Source organism: Patagioenas fasciata, chromosome 17 (assembly GCF_037038585.1).
Source record: "Patagioenas fasciata isolate bPatFas1 chromosome 17, bPatFas1.hap1, whole genome shotgun sequence".
NCBI lineage: Eukaryota > Metazoa > Chordata > Aves > Columbiformes > Columbidae > Patagioenas > Patagioenas fasciata.
The window spans coordinates 11,838,076-11,862,412 of record NC_092536.1 but is presented as its reverse complement, the minus strand read 5'-3'; the positions used below and the strand labels follow the sequence as shown (position 1 = coordinate 11,862,412).

The following is a 24,337-nucleotide window of genomic DNA, read 5'->3' as shown; positions in this document are numbered from 1 at the left end:
CACTGCTTTACTGGAAAACTAAAACCTGGCTCAGAGTGGGAAATGGGTACATGGGTTTAATACCTGATGACTTCCCATTTTTTTGAGACTGTGAATCTGTGACATAAACCCCATGATACAATGTTTCTACTTCTACTTTTCCCTTCAGGTGCCCATGGTAAGCAGCTGTTTGGAAGTCCAAATCAGAACCGCATTAGGGTTTTTAGATTTTGAGAATATTCTCCTTTATTTCCTTTGTTGAAGAAACTAAGCGATCACATTTCCCCCACTGACATACTTGCTTTGGGAATGAAACTGATTGTCCTGGTTTTGTTAAAAACAAGACCGGTTCTCTTTCAGCGATTTTTCTTTCAGCTCAGTTCTTTAGGTGCCTGTACTTTGCTGAGGTTTAGCCTGCATATTTTTCCTAGGATGCTGTACTCGGTGCTGATAAGAGACCAAGGGAATGCTGAAGAAGCTCACGTTTAGATTTATTACTATGGTAGCCAAGAAAGACTGATAAGTTTTCCCCCGTTTCATTGTGAGAGGGGCGTGTTTGAGGAGGGGTGGATGGAACAGGTGACCAGAACTGACCAACGCAAGTATTCCATCCCATAATCATCATACCCCCTATATCAGAGGGGGATCACAGGGTCACTCTCTCTTCGCCCATGGCCGGCATCCAGAACGGACCCTGTCTGTCTGTCTGCCTGTGATCCACAGGCCTCAGGCCCTGCACCCTGCACCCAGGTTCCGGTTGCTGTGCAGTCCTGCCCGTGACTTCTGGGCCTGAGCTGCAGCTGCTGGAGCCGCCGGCTCCGCACACCCAGCTCTGCTGCTGAGTGACCCAGCTCCACATCCAGCACTTGAGAGTGGGTTTGTATAGTTTGTATATATTCTCTATTTATTAGTAGCATTAGTAAAACCCTTTAAAACTCTCCAGCTTGAAGTCTAAGTCTCTCTTCCTTTCCCCTTATCCTTCCAATCATCTTTCCGATCTAAAGGAAAGGGGTGGTGGGAAGTGAGGGGATAACAGAGAGCATCTGCCACTGTTTATTGCTGCATTTCCTTAAACCTTGACACTGATAAATGTAATTTCATCTTCAGCGAACTTAATGACAACAAAATATGGGCTTATGGCCTTTCTTCCCCTTCAGTTTGCTGTATTTTTTTCAAGAATATCCTTCTGAACGGCCTTAATCAAATGTAAAGCTACTTTGCGTAATAGCATTCAGCTTTCACAGGGGTGAGGGGAAGAAGGGTGCATTAACCTACATTAGCAGACAGCAAAAATAAGCCTGTGTTATGGGGCCGTGCTAAGAAAAGTGGCATTTGATATGTTGTGTTTTCATTTTTATAACTTATTCATCAAAATCATGCTGTGTATTTGTGGTCTGATATCTTAATTGTGGTGACAGAGCCTGTGTGCATGTCTGGAGAACATCTTTAACTGCGTGAAAAAGTAATATAAATAGGGATGCAACAACTTAATTGGAGTTTCTATTAACTTGTGAATTACTATCGATTGATATTACCATGCCAATGCTTTTTAAATTAGTTAAAAGTGATGCAAAAGAAGACTGCATGCATTTTAGAAAATTAGGTTCCATTATTACAAGAAACATTTGTCTTTTCTTTTATGAGATCTCAGTTTCCATTGTTTCTGAGTTTCATTTCTAGGATTTATCTACAACAATCTCAATAATCTTTGAAGATTTGGGGCAAAATAATTTCAAAGCTGCATAGAACCCCTCCCTGTATTTAGATAAGATGCAATAAAGAGTGTTTAAATGGCAGTGACTTGCTATCTGCTTCACGTTTTCTCCTCATGCTATTAGAAATCTGAGAATCCCAGAATGTGAGGGGTTGAAGGGCCCTGGAAAGCTCATCGAGTGCAATCCACCCATGGAGCAGGAACACCCAGCTGAGGTTCCACAGGAAGGTGTCCAGACGGGTTTGAATGTCTGCAGAGAAGGAGACTCCACAACCTCCCTGGGCAGCCTGGGTCAGGCTCTGGCACCCTCACCATGAACAAGTTTCTTCTCATATTTAAGTGGAACCTCTTGCGTTCCATTTTTAACCCTTTACCTGGTTTTTCCTCACACAGGAGATGCTCCACTCCCTTCAGCATCTTGGTGGCTGCGCTGGACTCTCTCCAGCAGTTCCCTGTCCTTCTGGAACTGAGGGGCCACAACTGGACACAATATTCCAGGTGTGGTCTCCCCAGGGCAGAGCAGAGGGGCAGGAGAACCTCTCTGACCTACTGACCACCCCCTTCTAACCCACCCCAGGTACCATTGGCCTTCCTGGCCACAAGGGCCCAGTGCTGGCTCATGGTCACCCTGCTGTCCCCAGGACCCCCAGGTCCCTTTTCCCTACGCTGCTCTCTAATAGCTCATTCCCCAGCTTACACTGGAAAAAAAAAAGGAAAAAGGAAATCATCTTCTGTTTGCATGCTATTTCCCTTTATACCCTCTTCTTAGCGTTGCTGTAGAGCAGTTGTCAACTTGTTTTCTTCTCATATTTTTTAATTTTTTAGGTTCCTCTCGCCTTATTTAACAGGACTGTGGTAGTTGTTTCAACCGGGTGTTCCCACACTGAGAAAGTGTTTTGTCGGGTACTGAAATCTCAGCACTATGTTAGTTTTACAAAGAGGGCTACATGTATTATATAAACAAATAATGTGGTATTTCAGACTTTGCATACATAATTATACAGTAGCTGCATAAAATGCATACAGTAATACTTATCTACTTCACAGTGTTCATTTGAGTTACAGAGGTACTGAGAGTCATCATTTCTAACAAGTTGCTATTGAGATCAAAGCCATTTTAAGGCAAAACATTATCGAACATCTTAAATTTTGAGCTTTCAGAGCCAATTGTCATGTAACCGTCAAGGCAGAATTTTGGTAATTTTTGATATTTTGCTATAAATAACCCTCTGTATTATTCCAGGCTAAAAGTATTTGAAAAATATGCTGTTGTGAACCTAGTGGAATACAGAGCAGAGATGTGGTGACAAACTTAATCGTGGCTTTGAATGAATCTGTGCAACAAGGACATAGAAAAGAATTGTCTAACATGATTACTAAGGGACTGATAATGATTTGTGGCTTTGCTCCTAGTGCAGTATTAATTTATGAAAACAAAACTCCTAATGTAAATGTGGTTTGATACTCTTAGCTGTGTAAGTGTTCTTTTTGTTTATAAGCCGAACATGATTCAAGCACCAGATTAACATATAACTAGTGCAATTAGGGTGTGATATTGAAAACTATGCTAACTTAATCTGAAAAAGTCATCCCATTTTCTGTAACCCCCAGAGGAATTGATGATTCTAATACAGCTCACGTGATAAGACCAAGTAACTGATAGCTGTATTATCTGTGATAAAATTGCCAAGGAAAGCTTAAGTTTAAGGAGACTGAGAGTTTAAACTTTGCAGTACTGAGCTGTTAAGAAAAGGTCAGTTTATGCCTTAGGCTGAAAAAATGGAATAGTTGGTTGGCGAAGCTCCATCAGCGCTAGTCAGGCTTGTTCTTCAGTTTTAGGTTATTAATATTCAAAAGGATTTTTGCAGTCCTGATCTCTAGAGCACAACTGCTCATGACAGTTCCGAGGTAATTTTATGGCTGTATGGCATTTAATAGTATGCGAAGACAGCACAAAAAGAGGGCTTTTTTGAGATACCACACGGACTTTAACATGAAACTTACGCCTGTGCTATGAATATTATGTGTCACTTTAAATACGTGCGCTTATCTGCCTGCATTCCTCTTTTAAGCTGCATTAGGTCCTCTATGGAAATCAGTTTTCCAAAGGAGTCCATTTCAAACCCTGTGTCAAAACATGGGGATTCAGACAAAGAAAGGGAGATGTCAGGAAGCTGATAACAGCAGTGATTTTACAAGTTTTATATGCAGTTTTTCCTGATGTTGGTATTTTTAGTATGCTAAAGCAAGGAAGATTGCATTCATTCTGACAATTTTCAAGTTAATTGTAATTCATTTTGTAGTTATTACCAGCTGGTGCTCTTGTTTTTAGAATAACTGCTAATACTGGTGTAGATAGGAGCAAGTTTCTGATTGTTTTTTTAAGGGCATATATTTGAAGAAGCTCAGAATTTCCAGTGAAAAATGTGTTTATTTCAACATTAAGCTGAATGTACCTTTAATAGTCATTGTGATTCTTTCTTTTATATACTTTTGTATTGTGTTGTACAGACCTTATCCTGTATCACAACAGTGATATGGTCACAAAAACTTCCATGTTTCTGAAACAGGGCAAGATCCAGGGTCTTACCACAAGGAGTTTATATTCATAATGGATATGATGAACTTCTAGAATCATTTTTTGGTACTGACATTTTAAATAATTCAGAATAGTTGTAGTTCTAAGTCAGCACTATTCTGAAGCATAACACTAACGTAAAACAAAATGCTTTCAATAATCATTAGCGCCGCAAGCTCTGCATTGTGTTCTGTAGTGCTGACTGCATCACTTACCTGCTGCTAAGGGAAGAACGTTGGTTGTGATTTCACTGCAGAAATTGTATTTCATAGATACATGAGGCCTCTTTTGTCATTTTTATCTGATATTGATTAGATTTAGTAAACCTGTGTTTAATTAAAAAATCATAACTTAGCATATACAATTTTTAAGTAATCTGGATTTCTGTTAGAGGTAAACTAGTTCTCTGTTTATGTAATCTTCTTGTCAGCAGACAGTACATTTTCTAACCTGAAGTGCCTGTAATGTTCATGTATTTTAGATATTAGTAGGGAGATGCACGTTATTGTCACCTGTTCAGTAGCACGGTTTGGATTCCTGTGGCTTGATGTGCAGGTGGCATCAGAGCAGAATCGTGTTCCATTTGGAGGGCAGGGATCGTGTAAAGGTGTTTTGAGTGGGTTGTGCTTCCAGTCATAAAGTATTAACTGAAAAAACTGCATTGTAGTCTGGTTTTAACTGGTTAAGTCTTGTATTAGCAGATGTATTGACCAACCTTTTCATGCCATCTGTCATTGACCCCGTATTTCTGCATATATGGTATGAGGATAAACCTTGTCCTTGATCCAGGGGCTTTCAGCCTCCTTTCTTACTCCACGTCACCTTTGGGTAATAGCTGATATGGAGAGCAGGATTTGTCCCTGCTTGCAGAGAAAAGAAATATATGCAGTGGCTATGGCAGCCTGCTGCTTGAATTAATTATTCAGCGTTGTTGTGTTAATTTGGATTACTTCATTAGTAACCATCAGCGGTCTAGGAATTGCTTCAGTTCATCTTAAAAATAATGACAAACAAATTTCAGATCGGAACAGCATATTTTGACAAGTCACATTGTGTACGCATGTGCAGCTAGTAGTAATAAATTTTCATGTTTAATGTGCAACACGTGTTTAATATAGAAACATAAGGTTTTTTTATTGTGAACATTTATGGGTGATTTTCATAAATTATTGTCGAGTATTTCATTGAGGATCACAGGAATAAAACGGCTAGTTTGGCTGTACACAAAAGAAAACCTCACAATGCCAGGATGCTAGAGAAGCTACTTATACTTTTTAAATAATCCAGTAATAAAAAAAACCCAGTAAATATTAAACACTGCTTTAACATCTTGTAAAAATATACTTATTACTTTATAGGTATAAGTTTCAGGGAAAGGAGGAGATGCTATTACTGTAGAACATCTTCCTCCCTGCAGAAGTCATGTGGCAAAAACTCAGTGATCTTCTTTCCTAAAGTGAAAAAATTCTCTCCTTCTAAGCTTGAGCACTGTCACAGTATAATTTACTTATAAGGTGTAAGCCTTGTTATATTGTTCTGTATATATTCCAGTACATCTTTATTAAGGTTATTGAAAGAACAAACAAACATGGAACTATCTTAACGTAAGACATCAAAACCATCCAGTGCAGAAAATGCAGAGCAGTTTGCCCTGTGTTCATATTAAAGGTTGTGTGTTGTATGTGACCTCTCCTCCAGCAAAGACCTGAACTAGGTATTGTATGTAGAGAGACTACAATATAATTACCCCTCAAAACGTGAGCTGGTGGGATGCGCAGCCATTTCCCCTTGACTTTTGGAAGTGTTCATAGTGCTGTTAGCCCTGTCACGCTGCACATTGATGTATACATTTGAAGTATAAACTCCAGGATCCCTCCAGGCAGACAGGTCATCCTGTGCATACATTTATACAGAGAAAAGAATAGGAGGTTGTTAGAGATGGGATCAGGGAGAGAATCTCAATTGTGAGGCATGTATTAGCCTTGGCAAGAGGTTTTGTTGGTGACAACTGAGGAAGTGTTGAGATAATAATGCTGTAACACATAAAGTGTTTAGATAATGTTATCTAAATGCTTGCTGCACTGTGAAACTGTTATCTTAGAACTTTACTCCACCACTGGAAAAACACTAAAGATAATTAATATTTATACCAAGTTTCTATGTGCACATCTCATGCATTTAAAAAAAACCCCTAACAATATGCGAGACACCATAGCGAGTTATAAAATACAGTTGTTAAAAGACCTGGGTAATTCTGGGAGCTAATGTTATTTTCTACTCTTTTTTTTTTTTTTTTCTTTGAGTGGGGAGAGGGATATAAAAGAAAGTAAAAAAAAAAGAGTAATTACCAAAGCAATATGATTTAATCTGCAACTTGTCCTCCTGTGTTCTTGTTCTCTGCCATACAAAACTTAGTGACTTTGGATGGAAATGGCTACAGAAGCACAGATTGTTTTCCCTGTGTAACCATATTTCTCCCAGTATCGGTTTCCCTTGTTCATGAGACAACAGTGTGTGTCCCACGAAGAAAAGATGTCCCAGGTCCCACAATTTGGTCAGTGGTTTCAGCGGGGTCTTCAGGGGAGTTCCCAGCAGCCCTCAAACCAGCTCCTGCTCCAGTACCAATACATAGCAGGTGTTGGGTGCAGCTCGGCACCAACTCTGCCGTTACAGGTGGCTCATATATGGAGTTACAGAGCATGAAATGGGCTCGAGGTTGCTGTTTCGCGTATTGAATGTGGACCTCATCGAAGGCCATGGCACAGAGAAACTAACTATGAGTTTCATGCCCAGTACAGAAACATGGCCAGCGTTGTGCTGTCTACTATCTGTTGGAAGGCTATTGTATCCAGAAAACTCTGGAATTGTCTCATGTCTGGAAACACTTTCCATTTTGATTTAGTTGTCGTTTCTGCAAAAAAAAGTTACTAATTGTGCTGTGTTTCTTGAATATATATTGTGAACTACTGAAGCTGTACTTCTGAATAACTGTCTTATTTTAGCTTGGGCAACATTCAGAGTCCATCTGGTAGGCAGAGAGTGTGTTATGGGTTACTTGCCACATCAATTGGGAAATGCCACATAAATGTTTTGCCTCTCACACTGTATCTACGCTACATATTAGACTGGGTAGGTCATGATCTCAAGACCTGGTGTTCCGTCGTGCTTCCCAGCTGCCTGTTCCCTGCCTGGCTCTGAGAGTGGCAGCCAGGGCAGTACCCGCGAGGGCTTCTCGGGGACAGCAGAGCCAGGACCATTATCAGTAAATCAGCATGGACAACAGCTCCCTTTTTGAAATGAAGAGCTTTTACCAAAGTCAGACTTCACTGAGGATATTTATTCCCAGGTTATTTAAAAAGAGGTAGTTTTCACACTGGGTTATTAATTTGTTCTCACTTGTTCAAGGGTGTTACTGACTGTAGGTGTGTCCAGGTGCTGCTGTCTCCTGTCCACACCACCCCGTGACCTGCTAATAACTGTCCTGTTGCTTTAGACACGTTTAAAGGAAATTATTTTATTAGGCTGTCACAAGTTCTTATGTTCCCAATCTATGCAGAGTCTATTCATGCTGTCTTTTTTTATACTGTACACGAAGCAAGTGATTAGTCTCATTAGTAGGACTGTTTATTTTCCTAATGTATATGGCTTATTGCTGCATCTTTTTTGAGTTCAGACTTGATAAAGCTATTTTGAGGTAGCTGTGAGTTGAGGGCTTTCAGATCCCAACCCTAATTTTGATGGGAATTAGAACAGCAATATGATTTGTTGGTCATAAAGTGTAATTAATTGTACACAGTCAGTGGCTTTATGGACAATGCTTATAAACTAAAGAAGAGAAACACGAGATTGCCAGCAGCCTGGTGGCAGGGAAAGGGAGCTCGTGTTTGTCTGTAGAGAAATATGTATTTAAAAAGTTCTCATCCTTGAAATTATGAATTGCAATAACTTGGTCTTTTAGCACATAAATCTCTCTTAGTGTATACAGGAGAAATATCCTTGAAAGTATACATTTAAGTGTTCTGCTGGCTCAACACCACAATCCTCAGCATTCTTCAGACCTCAGCCTTAATGCAGTTGTAGTTGCGAATAATATATACTTTATATATGTTCTATATAGTGTATTTGGGAAGCTAGCATCCTAACTGAAACAGCCCTCCGTCACCTGTAAAGGAAAGAAACATTTCTGAAAATGTACCTGTGAGAGAGAGACAATTCCTGCTTAGAGTGATGGGAGTGCTGTTACAGATTTATGTTCTTTTTTAATGCTTCTAATTTGTATAAAAGAAGATGGAAAGAATAGGTCTTGCTTTAGTTTGTGTTGAAATTTTCTCCTGGCAAGCTGCTGCAGCTACTGCTGTCTCTGGTAATGCCGTTTGTATGCCTGGGGCGGGGGGGGAAAGGCCCCCAACTTTTAATGGATGAGACGTTTCAGTCTGATTTAGGTTTCTAACGTGGAACTTCTTCTAGGTAATATATGCAGGGTGTATTCCTCTGGTGAGGACCGGGAATGGCTGGTGTCCTGCTCAGCACGGTCACCCTGCTGTCACGCTGCCACCTGAGCAGACGCGCTCCCTTCTTCCGTTCCTCTGGGGAGCAGCACAGCCTCAAAAACATGATCCTGAAACGAGTTTTGTTCCCTGTGTAATAAATTAATACATGCAAAGTAAATGTATAATGCAGCTATTAAAAACTGGTAGTTTTTTTATTATTGTCCTTGTTCTGAACAGGTATAAACTGAGGGCTCATGGGCCTCTCAACAGGCTTTGTAGAATAGGGGGGATAGTTTCAAAACCATTTCCCCTCCCTCTCTGGTGGTTTATGGTATTTTGACTGTCAGGGAGATAAGAAAGAGTACAGAAATTAGTAGGTTTAAAAACCTGGAAATGTAGTAGAGTGGATTTTCAAAGCCTGTCACATTCATGTTTTTAACTAGGTTGAAATAAATTTAAATTAAAAAAAAAAAAATCAATCTGAACATAGTGTTGAATGTCTTCAGAAACTCAGTCTGATCTGTGTTTTGTATTTAGCTTTTTGATGGTGCCTTTGTTAGCACAAAGAGTAGTCGATCTGTTAAAAAACTGGATGCTGATAAAACACTGTTGGAAGACTCTAGTGAGGACTCAAACAATTTTAGAGCTTTGGCCTGAAGTCTGTAGGTCTTGATGTACACTGTAGAGCTATAGCTAAGTGATTATTAAAAGTAAAACCTCAGTGCTCCGTCTGCTTCCCAAGGCTGTGACTGGTTTTAGCTTAGTAAGTTTTCTTCTACTTGAATTTTATTCAGAGATCTGTCTCACATCTGTAGCGAGAATGATTTCTGCAGCTTGGTATTTAAGGAATTGTGTGAAATGTACTAAAGACAGGAATGTTGGGAGGCTGGGATGTGCATGCCTGAGTGGAATACATCACAGAGTGTGCTGATGCTAGTTTCTCGAAATAAAATTCATATTTGCTACTAAAGTAAATCTTCCAGAAGCTTATTAGGCATATAGGAAGTCCCCAGGCTTTGATCTTTATTATTTTTGGGTCTTGAAAGCTGAGCTTATAGCAATGACTTTGGCACCAGAGGGAGGCCAGATTTATGGAGCTGTTTCTTGTCTCGTGCAGCGGGGAGCAGGACCAGCGTCCCGCCGGCCGAGTGCTGCAGGCACAGCGCCCTTTGGCCCTGCCCCGAGGTGTGTTAGCCCTGGGCTGCACAAAAGGAATACTCAGGGACTGGACTTACTGGTTCTCTTTCAAGAGCTGAGCGGGATTTACTTTGGATCCAGCGCTAGAAATGATCCTTCTTTCAGTAACCAAGTATTTATTGCTGGTCAGGAGTAGCAGTATTGATTACTGTTATTCTTTTATCTGTCATGTTTGCAGGAGAGTAAAGTGGGCTAATACTGTATTTGTATATCTCTTTTCCTGTAATTGGTTGTATACACTCCAAGGCTATTTCATTTTCTGAACTTAATGATTAATTTTGACATTAGCAGATTCTCAGTTGAGTTAGTGGCCTGCATTCCCATCCCTGCAAAAACAAATGAATCTTTTGTCTTTCACACTCTGATTTTGTCTGTTTCTCATTCTGACGGTGTCTACGGGTAGAGTGAATGTTGCATAAGATTGCACATGATTTGTTCATGCTGGACCACTTTGCGAGAGACTTGAAAGAGTCCCTCTCTGGCCCCAGAAGGCTGGGTTTTTTTTCTTCAGTTCAATAGAAGACAAGTAAGACTTTCACAGGCAAATATCGTAGGAAGCTTGCGGATTCAGGAGGATTTCTGTTTAATATACTAAAGACGGGAGTTGAAAGTGCCTCCTTTACAAATAGCTTTGCTCTCTGCTTTAGAAAGGCTGACCTGCTGCGTGCTCAACTCTTTGCAGAGATTATCCCCACTTGATCTTAGACAGGATTTCTCATCTTTTCATTATTTATTAAGACCTTTCTTATATTAAGAGCTAGCACCCTATGTAAAGAAACTAATAGGTTTTGATTAAATAGTTGGGCTTTGCTTTTATTTTCGTATTGTCTGTATGTGCAGAAATCTATTCTTAATTTTTAAATTAATTAATGTATCTATTTCTTTTTACGTCAACTGGTTTGTTTTTCTTCTTGGGAAAGATAGCTGGATAGAAATACCTGGAATTTATCACCCATTTTGTCCCATGTCCCTGTTCCCTCCCTTCCCCTTCCCACCCCTCATGTAAATGAATGATGATCTTCCTTCTGCAACACTGATGATAGTGGAATTTGTTTCCTTAGTGAAAATGGAAATCTAATAAAATCTTATTTCATGGAATTAAATTATTGCTACAGAGTACTTCTAAATACAGGATCAAAGTTGTTTTATACCATGTGTAGAATCATTCAGAGATTTAGTGAGAATAAAACACCTTCCTACCCTAGACCATCAGTGTCTTTGTTTCAAAAGAGCCAAGAGTAGCAGAGCAGTTGGTTGACTCAACACTGATGTGGAATTGCTGTAGTTGCTCGTGTTATTTCGTTTTGGTGACGGTAGTGAAGAGCCATCTTTAAAATCCTGGTTACCTTACGGCTGGCCCTGTGCCAAAGCCAACAGCTCTAAAACTGTGTGCAGCGATTGTACTGGACAGAAAAATTACTGCATTGTTGCCACTTCAGCCCTGTAAAATGTTAGTTGATTAAAATGATGATAAAAAGCGTGAAATTTGTTTTGTTTTCTTTCCTTGTGGCTCCGTGGCGTGGAATATTTAAGCATATAGTTAGCTACAATGGGAGGTCATTTGTAGGTAAAGCGGGAACATTTTAAATACTGTTTGTTTCAAATTATGGTTAATTGTCAGTGACAAATCCATTGCTCATCTCATTGTCAACTTTTTGTAATATTCATGCGCTTTTATTTTCTTTAGTGGAGGCTCTTGTGAATTGTAAGACAAACATCTTTCCTATTCCTTTTCAGCCAGAACCTGTTGCAGAGTAAATTCTGAAGGATTTCTGAAGACCCTTATTTTTACTACTTAAGTCCTGGTTGAAATGCTGTTTGTTTGTAATGATCTTATTAGCTGAAACAAACAGGAAAACAGAGTTGCCAAAATTGAGAAATAGATGTTTAGTGATGGGTCATTCTGTTGTGTGTGGTTATCAATCAATGAACCCTGTTCAGTGACCGCAAACGCCAAAGCAGAGGAGTCAGGCTACAGAATCACTAACTCCTATGAGTTCATTAACATGCTAATAAATCCGTTTCTCGTTTGCCTCTCCCCTCCTCCAGCGAACACTTGTCGTGTGCCTTCACATTCTTTCTTCACGGGGAGAGCAATGTGTGCACCAGCGTGGAGATTGCTCAGCACCAGCCCATCTACCTGATCACCGAAGAGCACATCCACATGGCCCAGTCCTCACCCTCGCCCTTCCAAGGTACGGCAGCACCGTTCGCCCTTTGGTGCATGGCGCCTCGCTTCGGTGCGGCAGGGACTCCGGGGGTGAATAGTGGAAGACTAAGTAACTCTTCAAATGGGTTCAGTTTCTATTCAGGAAGCTGTGCACCTAAGGGAAAATGTTGTTAGGACTTAAACACTAGAGCCAGCCAGAAATGGCGTGGGAATTTTCCAGAGCTTTCTATTCATTAGTGTTGTTTTTAAAGCTACATGCGCATAGTAAATAAAACAAAGAAATTCATAGTTTTTGTTTAAAAAGACTTATTAAAGTGCACTGATTTGGTTTTCTAACACAGCATAGAGGTCAGTGGGTTCAAATCTGTAATTTCAGTGCTACAGAAATGCTAAGATTATCTAATTCAGGAGTACTTTTCATTCATAGATTGTCAGCTTTTTTGGAAAATGTATCAGAAAGAATGAAAAACGTAAAATATCTGGGACTTTTTGTTTGCCAGTGTAAGGAATTAGGGTTTTACACAATTAAGTTAACGGCTTATTAAATTCATGATGCAATTGTGGTGCAGTGCTTTACGTGAATAAAATTTAAGAATATTTAAATCATTGAATTACACTGGCTTTACTACAGTCTGAAATTATAATTTAAAAGCAAGTAAAGCAAGAAATCTTTATAAATTAAACATACAGTAAAGAAACACCCAGAGACTTCTAAAATGAGCTTTTATAGAGATGTTAATTTAGAGAAGCTTTATTGAAAAACATTTTGTTCTAAATATAAAGTTTTGACAGAGGCTCAGATACTTAAATCATAGAAGGTTTTATTTCAGTGAGCTAAACTCTTGACTCTCTCAAATCAAATATGACTAAAAGCAACATTAAGGCTGAATGGAAATACCTGTTGTTGAGCAACTAATTCTCCTTATTGTCATTACTGTGGTCTTCATATATTGTTATCTCTGTCCTTTTTAATGCCAGAAAGTCTCCAATACCACGTGTTCCTGGTAAAAACCCTATTGTTGAATATCTGTCCTCTTCTGCTTCCATGTATGGTCATCCCTTTGCCATAGTGCTCTTTCAGTACGCTTTGATTAATTCATTCTGGAAATTACTACACTAAACTCCAAAAAGGTCTGGTTTTAGCTCAGTAAGGATGGCTGCACAGGAAGCTAGTGCTGGACAATATAGTTTTAAATTCCCACCCTAGCCTGACTTGGTAGTAGCTTTGCTCTGAAGACAGACCCATAAATCAGCGTGTGACTGGAGCAGCGACTCTCTGGAGGGGCAGAGAGTGGCGGATACACACTCCGAATATCCACACTGTAGGGCCTGTTGTTTCTTACTTTGCAGTTCTGGTGAGTCCTTATGGTTTAAATGGTACGCTCACGGGCCAGTCGTACAAGATGTCAGACCCAGCAACTCGGAAATTGATGGAGGAATGGCAGTATTTTTACCCTATGGTGCTGAAGAAAAAAGAAGGCATGAAAGAGGAAGAAGAGTTGGGATATGACAACGATTTCCCTGTGGCAGTTGAAGTCATTGTTGGTGAGTTTCAGTATTCTGCCTGAAGGATTTTTTTTTCCTCTACATGATTAAATAAATAAATAAATAAATAAATAAAATCTAATTAATCAGAAACAGCCATTATAATTTTGCTGTCTTCTCTTGTAGCTCTCTTGACACTGGAACATCTGACTAGTTATCTTGCCTCAAGCTTCTGTAGTCCCTGTATCCCACACGCTATTATTCACAGTGTCAAGCCACTTGTTTCAGCTCTGTGCTGATTGTAGAGGGTTAGATGTATATTAGTATGTGAAATTTCTTAGCTCTTTATGTTCAAGTAATAAGTTTTGTCTAATTGACACTGAAAACAAGTTGAACAAGCTAGGACTGCTGAATATTATCAGGTATATTTAAGGCTTTTGTTTTTCCGTTTCTTTGTAGGTGGTGTAAGGATGGTATATCCTTCAGCCTTTGTTCTCATCTCCCAGAGTGACATCCCCATGTCCCAGAATGCTGCCAACACTGGAGGCCATATAAATGTGGGACAGCAGGGGCTTGGAAGCATGAAAGATCCTGCCAGTACCTGTGGGATGCCACTCACCCCACCCACTTCTCCAGAGCAGACCGTTCTGGGTAAGCAGCGCACTCAGGAGGCTGGCATCAGTCTCTTCATTTTGGCATAGCTCATGATAGGTGAGGATACGTCTGTGAGCAACAGCACGTTAAAGACAGGCAAAAGACTGAAAGTTAGGAGAGGCCTTTTTCTGTAGGTGGCTGGTAAATGAAAGGCAGTGTTTTAAATGCCCCTGAAGAAGACACATATTAAAATGAATTCAGTTAAACTGCATTTTCTATAGCTCAGTTGTCTTTGTGCAGTAATGCAAATACCTGAGAGACTACATACTCACAGTGTTTTAGGCAGATTTTGCCAGTGTTTATGAAGCATTGGGTATCTTTTATTGGGATGGGAGGAGCGTATTGATTCCTTGTGGTACGAGAATACAATGAAGATACAAGAGTATTTAGCTCTTTTTGTAAAGACCTAGAAATACAACACTTAACTGAGCATTCACATTGCTCTAATAAAAATGTGCAATTGCTAGCTACTCTTTTTGCCCAACACAGTTGGATTTTAATTAAGGGCCATTCAAAAGAAATACATAAGTCTGGAAATGGTAAGAAGGATCTGGGCTGCTCAAATGAGGTCTGACATGGGTTTGTGTCATATGCAGATGTCAAGTGGAGCACTGCATGATATTTGCAAGTGAGTTATGTGTTTTGTGTGGATAGCGTATGCCTCTTTCAAATATTTGGATCCATATGAGTTTTAGTCTCAGAAGCCATCCTGATGTGGTCTACTAGATCCTTAATATCTGGCTTCGTTGAAATGAATATGTGTGTCCTGGTGCTCCTCAGAAGTTAAGATAAATATCTATAACCTGTCATCATATGAAATATAGAGGAGACCTTAAGATTAGTTGCTGTCAGTGTGGTTATGCTGTTCCTGCTCTGGCGGTGGGGGTTGGTCTGGATAGTCCCTTCCAATCCCTGACATTCTGGGATTCTGTGAATTTACTGATTAGCGTTTACCAAATTTCACAAAGGAACAAAGTGTCAAAGACATGAAGGTCCTACAAGTTTCTGCGAGACTGTGTGGCCAGGTGGCGATGAAGAATGCTTGTTACACCCTCACCGAGGTCTGGGGAGTTACCAGGCTGGCTTAAGGTTAATTACCTAGTTCTGTCACATCAAGAGGATCAATCATGATGCAAAGCCAAAGAAAACGGATCATCGTTGGCTTCATTGCCATGGAAGCACTTGTCTGGATTCTCTTGTCTGTGAACAGTGCCTCTATATTTAGACAAAGCATTTACTATATGCTGCTAATAATATAGACTGTGAGTTTTAAATTCACTCTGAACAGTGTTTGTCAAGGCAACTGATAGTTGAAATAAGCAAAAACTTATTAGTAACTAATGGAAGCAAGACAATCGACTTCTAAATAACAATCTCTATGGAAGTATTGCTGGATATTTAAATGTGCTATTGTATTTTTAATTTATTCAGACCCCTGCTAAACTTGTACAACATCACAAGGGGATTCTATTTGAGAATATTTATAAACTATTAATATATAAAAGTATTCCTGTTGTCCAATCTGGCAGTCACAGTTTGTGTTTGATCTCTGCTGTTGTCGGAGGGCAATATGAAATTGTATCAGAGGGGTGCCTCTCCAGTGAACAATGAAAGGATTCCTTTATGTTATATCATACATGATTTTAAAAGACCTTGAAAAATTAGAGAAATGGATTGGGAAAACATGTCATGCAGTTCAGAATCAGTAAATGGGATACATAAATGGGATTAGTCCAGAGACACGAGTAATACGTCAGTTCTGCCCCGTATTAGTGGAAATGTGGTCGTAGTACCGTGTCCAGTTTTGAACACTTAAAGATGTGGACAGATTGAATGGAGTCCAGAAAAGTGCAGTGAGAGTGGTTGTACATGTTCCAAACAGGACCTACAGGAAAAGATGGAAAGAATTGATGTTGTTTAGTCTAGAGAAGAGAAGTTGAAGGAGAGACAGTGTAACAGTCTTCAGAGACGTAAAAGGAGAAAAAGAATAATCTCTTCTCTGCAGCCAATATGTGATGAACATAAACTGGAACAAAGCAAAACTAAGTTAGAGATGAGGAAAAGCTTTCTCTGAGCAAGGATATTGAAGTGTTCGAAAAACCGGCTGGTGGGGAGCTACAGAACTCCCATGAGCAGAGAGGTGGGTGGGTTGATGGTTTTTTGGGAATGTTTGTCGGATGTTTGTTGTTAGGAACAGATTAGTCAAATATGTTGATCCAGCTGTGAAGCAGGGGATGGGCTAGAAGATCTTGTCAGATCTCTTTCAACCGTATATTCCATGATTGTATGTGAAGTGTATAATGAAATAAACTGCAGCTGAAAGTAGGGAATAGCATTTTTCATGTATCGAAACAGTCAAGTCTGTAGGGATTGTGAAGTGACCTCTGGTGAGTGCCTGGCTGTGTCCTCCGGTATTTACACCATGATATGACATAGGAATTTGTGTGTATTCCAGTATTTTGTCAGCAATTTTCGTGGATGAAAATTAATGTCAGGTGTATGAGAACAAAATGTTCTTGCCTACTGCAAAGTTTTGTTTCATGTTATGCCATGTGTTGCTGTAATGTATACTACGAAAACATTACAGAATTTTGGAAAATAATAATTAATGTGCTTAAATGTAACTTGAAAGCTCTGATAGCTCCTTGGGTGTCCTCTCATAGCTCTTATCCTTCCTTTCCATCATCAAGGAAGGTCTAAATGGAGAAAAAAAAGCACAAAGAATCAAAGAAGATACGGTGTTAGGCTGCTTGTGCGCACTTCTAAAAGTTGTGTTTTGAAAGTCACCTCACAGAAATCAGCAGGATTACCTTGTTAGATGCAGTGATGTATAGCAATGAATCCTTTCAGTGGTTCATTCTTAAGGCTTCTTAAATTCCGTCAGGCAGCAGGACAAAGTGTTCTGCACGCGGATTTGACCTTGTTAAAATGCGGCGTATTCTTCCTTCCTTTTCCATCCAGAGCACAGTGGTGTTACTCACTCGCCAGGCCAAATGAACCTAAAGCTCCCTCTACTGTTGAAGTTAGTGCTTGTAAAGATGACGGAGAGATTTCAGTTAATCTAAAACAAAAGCATATTTCATAGCAGAAGAAGAAACATCTGTTTATACAATAGCTGTTAAGGTTTCTGCATCACAGATTGATTTATATTCTGCACCTCATTTCTTCCTGAGTTTCCAGGCTATGAACATGTTGAAGTACAATCTTCATTTGTTAGTTCTTTGATAATCATGGTATTACTGAGAACTTCCCATATTATGTTAATAGTCTATACTCAGAATCAGCTGTAATAGAGTACATCTTAACTGTAAGATTTTACCCAGCAAGTTTTGATTCTTATACTTCAAGTATATGATAAAGATATAGCATCACACCATTCATCTCTTCAGTGATGTTTTATCTTGAGTATAAAGAATGGATGTTTACTTTGAAATAGTCTACATAAGTTATTAGTTTTCTTAACAGATGCTTTTAGAGCCATCCATATTGTCATAAATGTAGTCTATAAAGCAACTCACCAAAGACTATAAATTCCAGGATGATAGGGAAGAACCTCTATGTGCACTGTTTCTTAGTGATTCAATACAAGGCTGTGGGGGCTAGCGAAACTACCTCCATTTAAGTGGCAGAGTATCTTAGGTGAGGGGCAAGAGTTGCATGACTATTTCACATGTACCTGGTAAAACCTAGTGTCATTTTTGTTACCCCGAAGGCAAGTTTTGCTTTGAAATGTAGTTTAGTCAGTCTTTTGTAATGATGCTTTAAACTTTTTCTAGTGAATGTGACATCTTTGTAGCCAGCAGACTTATAAGAGGGAAAATCTTCTTAGTATAACATTAATGCTTAATTTCTATTACAGGAGAAAGTGGATGCTCTCAGAGCAGTATCAGCCATTCAGCTCTACAGGAGGGGACAGTCAGTGTACACAGTCCAAAGAAATCCCGCAAGATTACTCCAAAAATACACAATCGTATGGTTCACCGTGTCTGGAAGGAATGCATTCTCAACAGGTCACAGTCCAAGTAAGGCAGTATTCCTCGTGGTTTTGTTTATTAGTAACACAAAATATATAGTTAAAATTGCAATAATTTTGCCGTAGATAATGTTATTCCTCACGGAATTCTTTTGCCACTCATCAAAGCTAATGATACAGAACAGCATTATCAAAGAAAATTTGTTACTGTGTTCAGCTAAAAACTCCTAACACTTAGCATTGTATTTGCAGTTGTGTATCTTAGTTGTGACAGTCTCTGAGGTTACAAATCTCTAATATGTGCCTTCAGCTAGATGCTCTCAGATTTATTGGTTGCGGTTTCCAGCTCCAGCTGCATTTACTATACTGACAGCTGGGTAGCTGAAGAACAGATAGTATATATTTGATATTCAGAACTCTAAGGGTAATACTTATAAAGCATTACATTGCATGTGTTGGACTAAAATTCTTATTGACAAAGATAGGGTCAAGTCTACTTGTTAGTATCACAGGCCTTTATTATTGGAGATTTAAAGTATATTAATGGTGTGATGTGCCCTGAAATTTTCATTTTTCACTATTTCCATGCAATTTCATTGTTAGATAGAAGAAGGGCAGAAGAATTTCCAGATTCAGTTTGAATTGCTTACTCCTTGCTTCTTGTGCTCAAACTCCAGACAGAACTCTCTGTAGACCTGGTACCATCCTCCTACATAAATCAAACTATAAATTTTAAGGGGTAGTAGAGAGAACTACTGTTAAATACACAATTCTGTTTCAAAGCTGAAGTAGAATGAAGGAACATATGTGAATTTATGCATATGCATTTTAAAAATTCTGTTTTACAAAAGGTGATAACTACTAAAATAATTTTATCTTCTTCAGGAGGAATCAAATGACAACTGCAAATTTGGAAGAGGAGGTTCCTAACAATACTGTTTCTTGGGATTTTGTGGATCCGGTCCAGAGAGTCAGTTGTTCTTGTTCCAGGTGAGCTTTGAAGAGAGTAAACATTTATCATGCTGGGAGAACCCAGTTTAATTCCAACACAGGTACACTAACAAAAGGGACTTACCACAGAATCCCAGAATGTGAGGGGTTGAAAGGGACCTGTAAAGCTCATCCAGTGCAATCCCCCCATGGAGCAGGAACACCCAGCTGAGGTTCCACAGGAAGGTGTCCAGGCGGGTTTGAATGTCTGCAGAGAAGGAGACTCCACAACCTCCCTGGGCAGCCTGGGCCAGGCTCTGCCACCCTCACCAGGAACAAGTTTCTTCTCGAATTTAAGTGGAACCTCCTGTGTTCCAGTTTGCACCCATTGCCCCTTGTCCTGTCACTGGTTGTCACCGAGAAGAGCCTGGCTCCATCCTCCTGACACTGCCCCTTTCCATATTGATCCCCATGAATGAGTCCCCCCTCAGTCTCCTCTTCTCCAGCTCCAGAGCCCCAGCTCCCTCAGCCTTTCCTCACACAGGAGATGCTCCACTCCCTTCAGCATCTTGGTGGCTGCGCTGGACTCTCTCCAGCAGTTCCCTGTCCTTCTGGAACTGAGGGGCCACAACTGGACACAATGTTCCAGGTGTGGTCTCCCCAGGGCAGGTAAGAAAGAAAGAAGGGTAATTGTAGTAGGCAATTCCCTTCTGAGAGGGACAGAGGGCCCAGTCTGCAGAGTTGACCCTCATCGTAGGGAAGTGTGCAGTCTACCTGGAGCCCGAATCAGGGACATCACCAGGACGCTCCCCAACCTGGTGCACACAACGGACTACTACCCACTGCTGATCTTCCAGACAGATGGGGAGGAAGCTGCATCCCACAGTCTGATGGGAATGAAGAAAGATTTGAAGACCTTGGGAGAGATGGTAGAAGAGTCTGGGACTCATGTGATTTTCTCTTCCCTCCTTCCAGTTTTGGGTGATGATATGGGAGGGAATAGAAAAATTCAGTCTGTAAACAATTGGCTACAGGACTGGTGCTACAGACAGGGCTTTGGGTTCTTTGATAACAGCTGGTTTTACAAGACACCAGTCCAAACAGTGATACGTGGGAAAGGTTTATCTCACGGGGGCAAAAGGATGCTGGGACAGGAATTAGCAGGGCTCATTTGGAGAGCTTTAAACTAGACTTGAAGGGGGATGGGGTTGTAGCTGGGCTTGCATCAGTAGGGCATCACTCTAGAGTTCATGAAGGCTGGGAGGCCTCCCATACCCCTGGGGTGAAATCGGTGTGCTCAGCTCGCTCTCTGAAATGCCTGCACACCAGTGTGTGCAGCATGGGGAATAAGCAGGAGGAGTTAGAAACCTGTGTCAGGGCAGGAGATTATGACCTAGTGGCAATTACGGAGACAGGGTGGGACAGCACATGTGACTGGAATGTGGTCATGAATGGCTATGTCCTTTTCAGGAAAGACAGGCCAGCCAGGTGTAGTGGTGGAGTTGCTCTTCACGTGAGAGAGCAACTACAATGTATTGAGTATTGTCCAGGCGCGGATGAGGAGCAAGTTGAGAGTCTGTGAGTGAAAGTTAAGGGGCGGGCTGGCAAGGGTGATACTATTGTGGGCATCTATTATAGGCCACCAGATCAGGGTGAGGAAGTTGATGAGGCCTTCTACAGACTTATGTTTTAGCTGAGAGGAAACTCTGATGTCAGAACTGTCATTATCACTCATATTCAGGTGATTAATACGGATCTTGTATCATTGTCACTTGTAGTAGTGGACTTGAGCAGAAAAATGATCCCAGGCTAGAGAATGGGGGCTGGAATCGCTCAAACATTTCTCATTTGTAATGAACCCCTGATTATTTGTTGCTTGTATGTATATACTCAAGAATGCCATACAGATACATGTTTTGTCAGGATGCCGAGTGTTTCCTATGGAAAACTGAGGTCCAGCCTTTCCTGGAAAGCACGAGAAACCAATAGTGGGCAATGGAAACCTGAACCTATGGAAAGGTTCAGCTGCATTTGCAATTTCACAGTCTCTTAACACTTCCATCATGCTGGAGTTAGTAAACACAGCAACTGGGAAGTTAAAACATCATCCTTAAAATGCTGGTTGTACCTGATTTCAAACAGCAATAAATTTTTTCTGTGTAACTGCATAAACTGGACAGTTACTGTCATGTAGATACTGGTTTGGTCATTACTGTGCCCGTTCTGTTTTGAGAATATAATTATCAAGACATGATCTTAAATACAGAGTCTTAAAAGGTTGCCTGGTTCTCGGTATCAAATTCAGTCTTCTGTAGACCTGACTTTGTGTGTTGAACATCAGACTGTCCAAAATAATGTTCTGCGGTCCGTTAAAAATGGGTGAATGACAGAGGATTAAATCAATGCAATGTTACAAGAAAATGCTTAAGGCAAATCTTCAGTTACTGGGGCATTGGCTCCACATTCTGGGTGCTTGCAGCTGAAGACCATCTGCTGCGGCACAGAATTTGCAACATGTCCTGGTAACAGCAAAGCCCACAAAGCAAGCCAGGACCATGTCACACAGCGTGGATGGTTACACGAGGAAGATGTAGCAAGTACAAGAAGTTGTATTTGTACTGTTTGACAGCCACCGTGTACTATAAAACTTGCATGTTTTCATAGCTAAGTCATTAAAGCAGAACTGGTTTTCTTCAGTCTCCACTTTGCTTGCAGTAATGGAGTTTATCTTTGTAAGAAGCATGTTATATGTTTTGTTGCTGCCCTAGACATTATGGTTTATAAACAAAATAGAGACAGGGTAATTTATTTTGAAAAGGTATTTAACTTGAAACAGATGTAAATATTAAGCACAACAATCAAATTTGTGCTTAGCTTAAAAAAAAAACCCACAAAAAACAACAAACAAAGAGCTAAACAAAAAATCCCAAACAATAAAAATGGTCAGTAAAAATATGGACAGTGAGATGGGCCTGTTGTAGCATCCCTGGCGACCATCAGCTGTATGACGAAAATACTGTTCGGCACTACCTGAAATACTGAAATTCAGTCCTGTGCTTCCGAGTCTCGAAGATCATAGATACAAATTGAAAAAAGCCACATTAAAAAATGAAGCCAGTAATAAGTTTGTATGTTATTGCGTTTTTTAAATATTTTAAAATATTCTTTCTTCATCAGTTGCTAGTTGGTTTTGTTTTTTGCTAGAGTGGTACTTGCTTTTCCTTACCTGCTATGGAGGAGGAAAATGCCATGAAAGCATCCTGCCATGTATTGCATCTGTGAACATAACTGAACCAGATCAGAGCTGTATCTTTTGTAACAGATGCTCAAGAGTGTGTGAGAGTAGTGGCGTAGTTCCAGTCATTTTATTTGAAAATCTTTCTTCAGGGTAAAGAAAACAACAGTAGCTTACATTTTTTTATTACAGTACCTTCCATCTGAGCAGTACTAAGCTCACATAAACACCAAATCTTTCCTTTGAATGCTGTTTTCAGGAGACTGTCATTATCCGTTTTATAGATCAGAAAAACTGTAGCTGACTTGGCTTGAGCGACCTGGCCCAGATTACGTGACCATTCCAGAATCTGTTAAAAGACCCGCAATAGACATAAGATTTCTCAATGCAGTTCTTTGGGTGTTGCTTTTTCCTTCCCTCCGTTAGATCAGATAACTGTATAAACCATGCAGTGACTTGTTTCTGTCTCTGCTTTCAGGCACAAGGTTTTCAAACAGCGTTGTGCTGCTGGCTCCAGCCGTCCCCCGACAATAAATCAGCCGGGATTCAGCGTGGGAACATCATCTTCTTCATCATTGCCGCCTCCTGCCTCTTCAAAGCACAAAACAACAGAGAGGCAGGAAAAAGGAGATAAACTGCAAAAAAGGCCTCTGATGCCATTTCACCATCGGCCCTCTGTGACTGAAGAGCTGTGCATGGAGCAGGACACGTCAGGACAGAAACTGGGCTTAGCAGGAATGGAGCCCTCTTTAGAAGTCCCGAATTCCAGAAAATACGAGAAGCCTCTATCTATACCTGCTAGAAATCCAAGCAAACAAATGAATATGAATCCTATGGATTCACCCCGTTCCCCTACGTCCCCTCTGCCTCCCACACTGAGCCCCCAGCCAAGAGGTCAGGAAGGAGAGAACCTGGACCCGCCGTCCGTCGCGGTGACCCCAGCGCTCTACGGCAGCGGGCTGGAGCTGCAGCCCTTGCCCAGCCTGGACGAGAGGACAGTCCTTGTTGGCCAGAGGTTACCTCTGATGGCAGAGGTCAGCGAGACAGCCTTGTACTGCGGGATCACTCACAACAGCGAGTCACGGGATATCTGGAGGGCCTACAGCGTCCCCTTAAGTGACGATCTGGAGTTCAGGCCACCAGCTCTTCCGTGTGAGAGATACGACGCCAAGATGGAAATAACCTCAGACAGCAGCGCACTGAAAAGGTAAGAGTGCAAATGGATCTGAGTGGTGGTTTTATTCAATTTACAAGCATGACCATACTCTGCTTTCAGTTGAAACTGAAGCAAGTAGAAGGCTTCACTGTAACGTTGAAGATGATGTGTGCTGGAGATAACGTTAAATATTTCAATAGAAATGTGCTCGTTTAGTACACTGTATTTTTTTCATACCTGGCTGTTGGACATTAAGAACTGATAAATCTCTGTAACCCCTATCACAGTAATTCGAGCAAATGTATGTGTTTTATTAAGCTTATGTCTTTTGATCATTTAAAGAAAGAAAATCTGTGTTAGTTATGCAACCTCCCAGCTCCATAAATGCTTGGTTTTGACTGAAATCCTGTTTATGGCACTGTGGGGGCACTTCATTGTGGTTTGTCCAATTCTGTGGGTTTAAAATTGCACTGTATCGTGCTTTCTGTAAGGAGTAGCTGATACTACATTATGAAATAATACTGCTCTTTTGTAAGCCCACTGTCGGATCTTTGAAATTGATAGAAGCTTTACCATTAACTTGACTCTGAAAGCCTTAACAGTCTCTCTGGTCTGTGCACAGAATAATTTCTTATAAATGTTACTTTAGAAAAATTATGGTTATAACACACAGCATCGTCTTCTTCAGTGAGGAACGTGAACTTCCTACGTTATGAGGAATTTTTAGCTCTTTCTTCATTTTTAAAAACATGGATTTTCTTTTATGCAAATATACA

The 24,337-nt window shown here is 40.4% G+C and overlaps 1 protein-coding gene across 1 annotated transcript in view; it reads left to right on the top strand.

Moving 5' to 3' along the window:
• MED13L (mediator complex subunit 13L) overlaps positions 1–24,337 on the top strand; it is a 191,500-nt gene that overhangs the window by 129,101 nt on the left and 38,062 nt on the right. The window contains exons 5-10 of the mRNA XM_065851401.2: positions 12,008–12,153; positions 13,479–13,673; positions 14,073–14,264; positions 18,127–18,289; positions 19,126–19,230; positions 22,884–23,612. Coding sequence (XP_065707473.1) covers positions 12,008–12,153; positions 13,479–13,673; positions 14,073–14,264; positions 18,127–18,289; positions 19,126–19,230; positions 22,884–23,612 — 1,530 coding nt within the window. The remainder of the gene's footprint in view (positions 1–12,007; positions 12,154–13,478; positions 13,674–14,072; positions 14,265–18,126; positions 18,290–19,125; positions 19,231–22,883; positions 23,613–24,337) is intronic.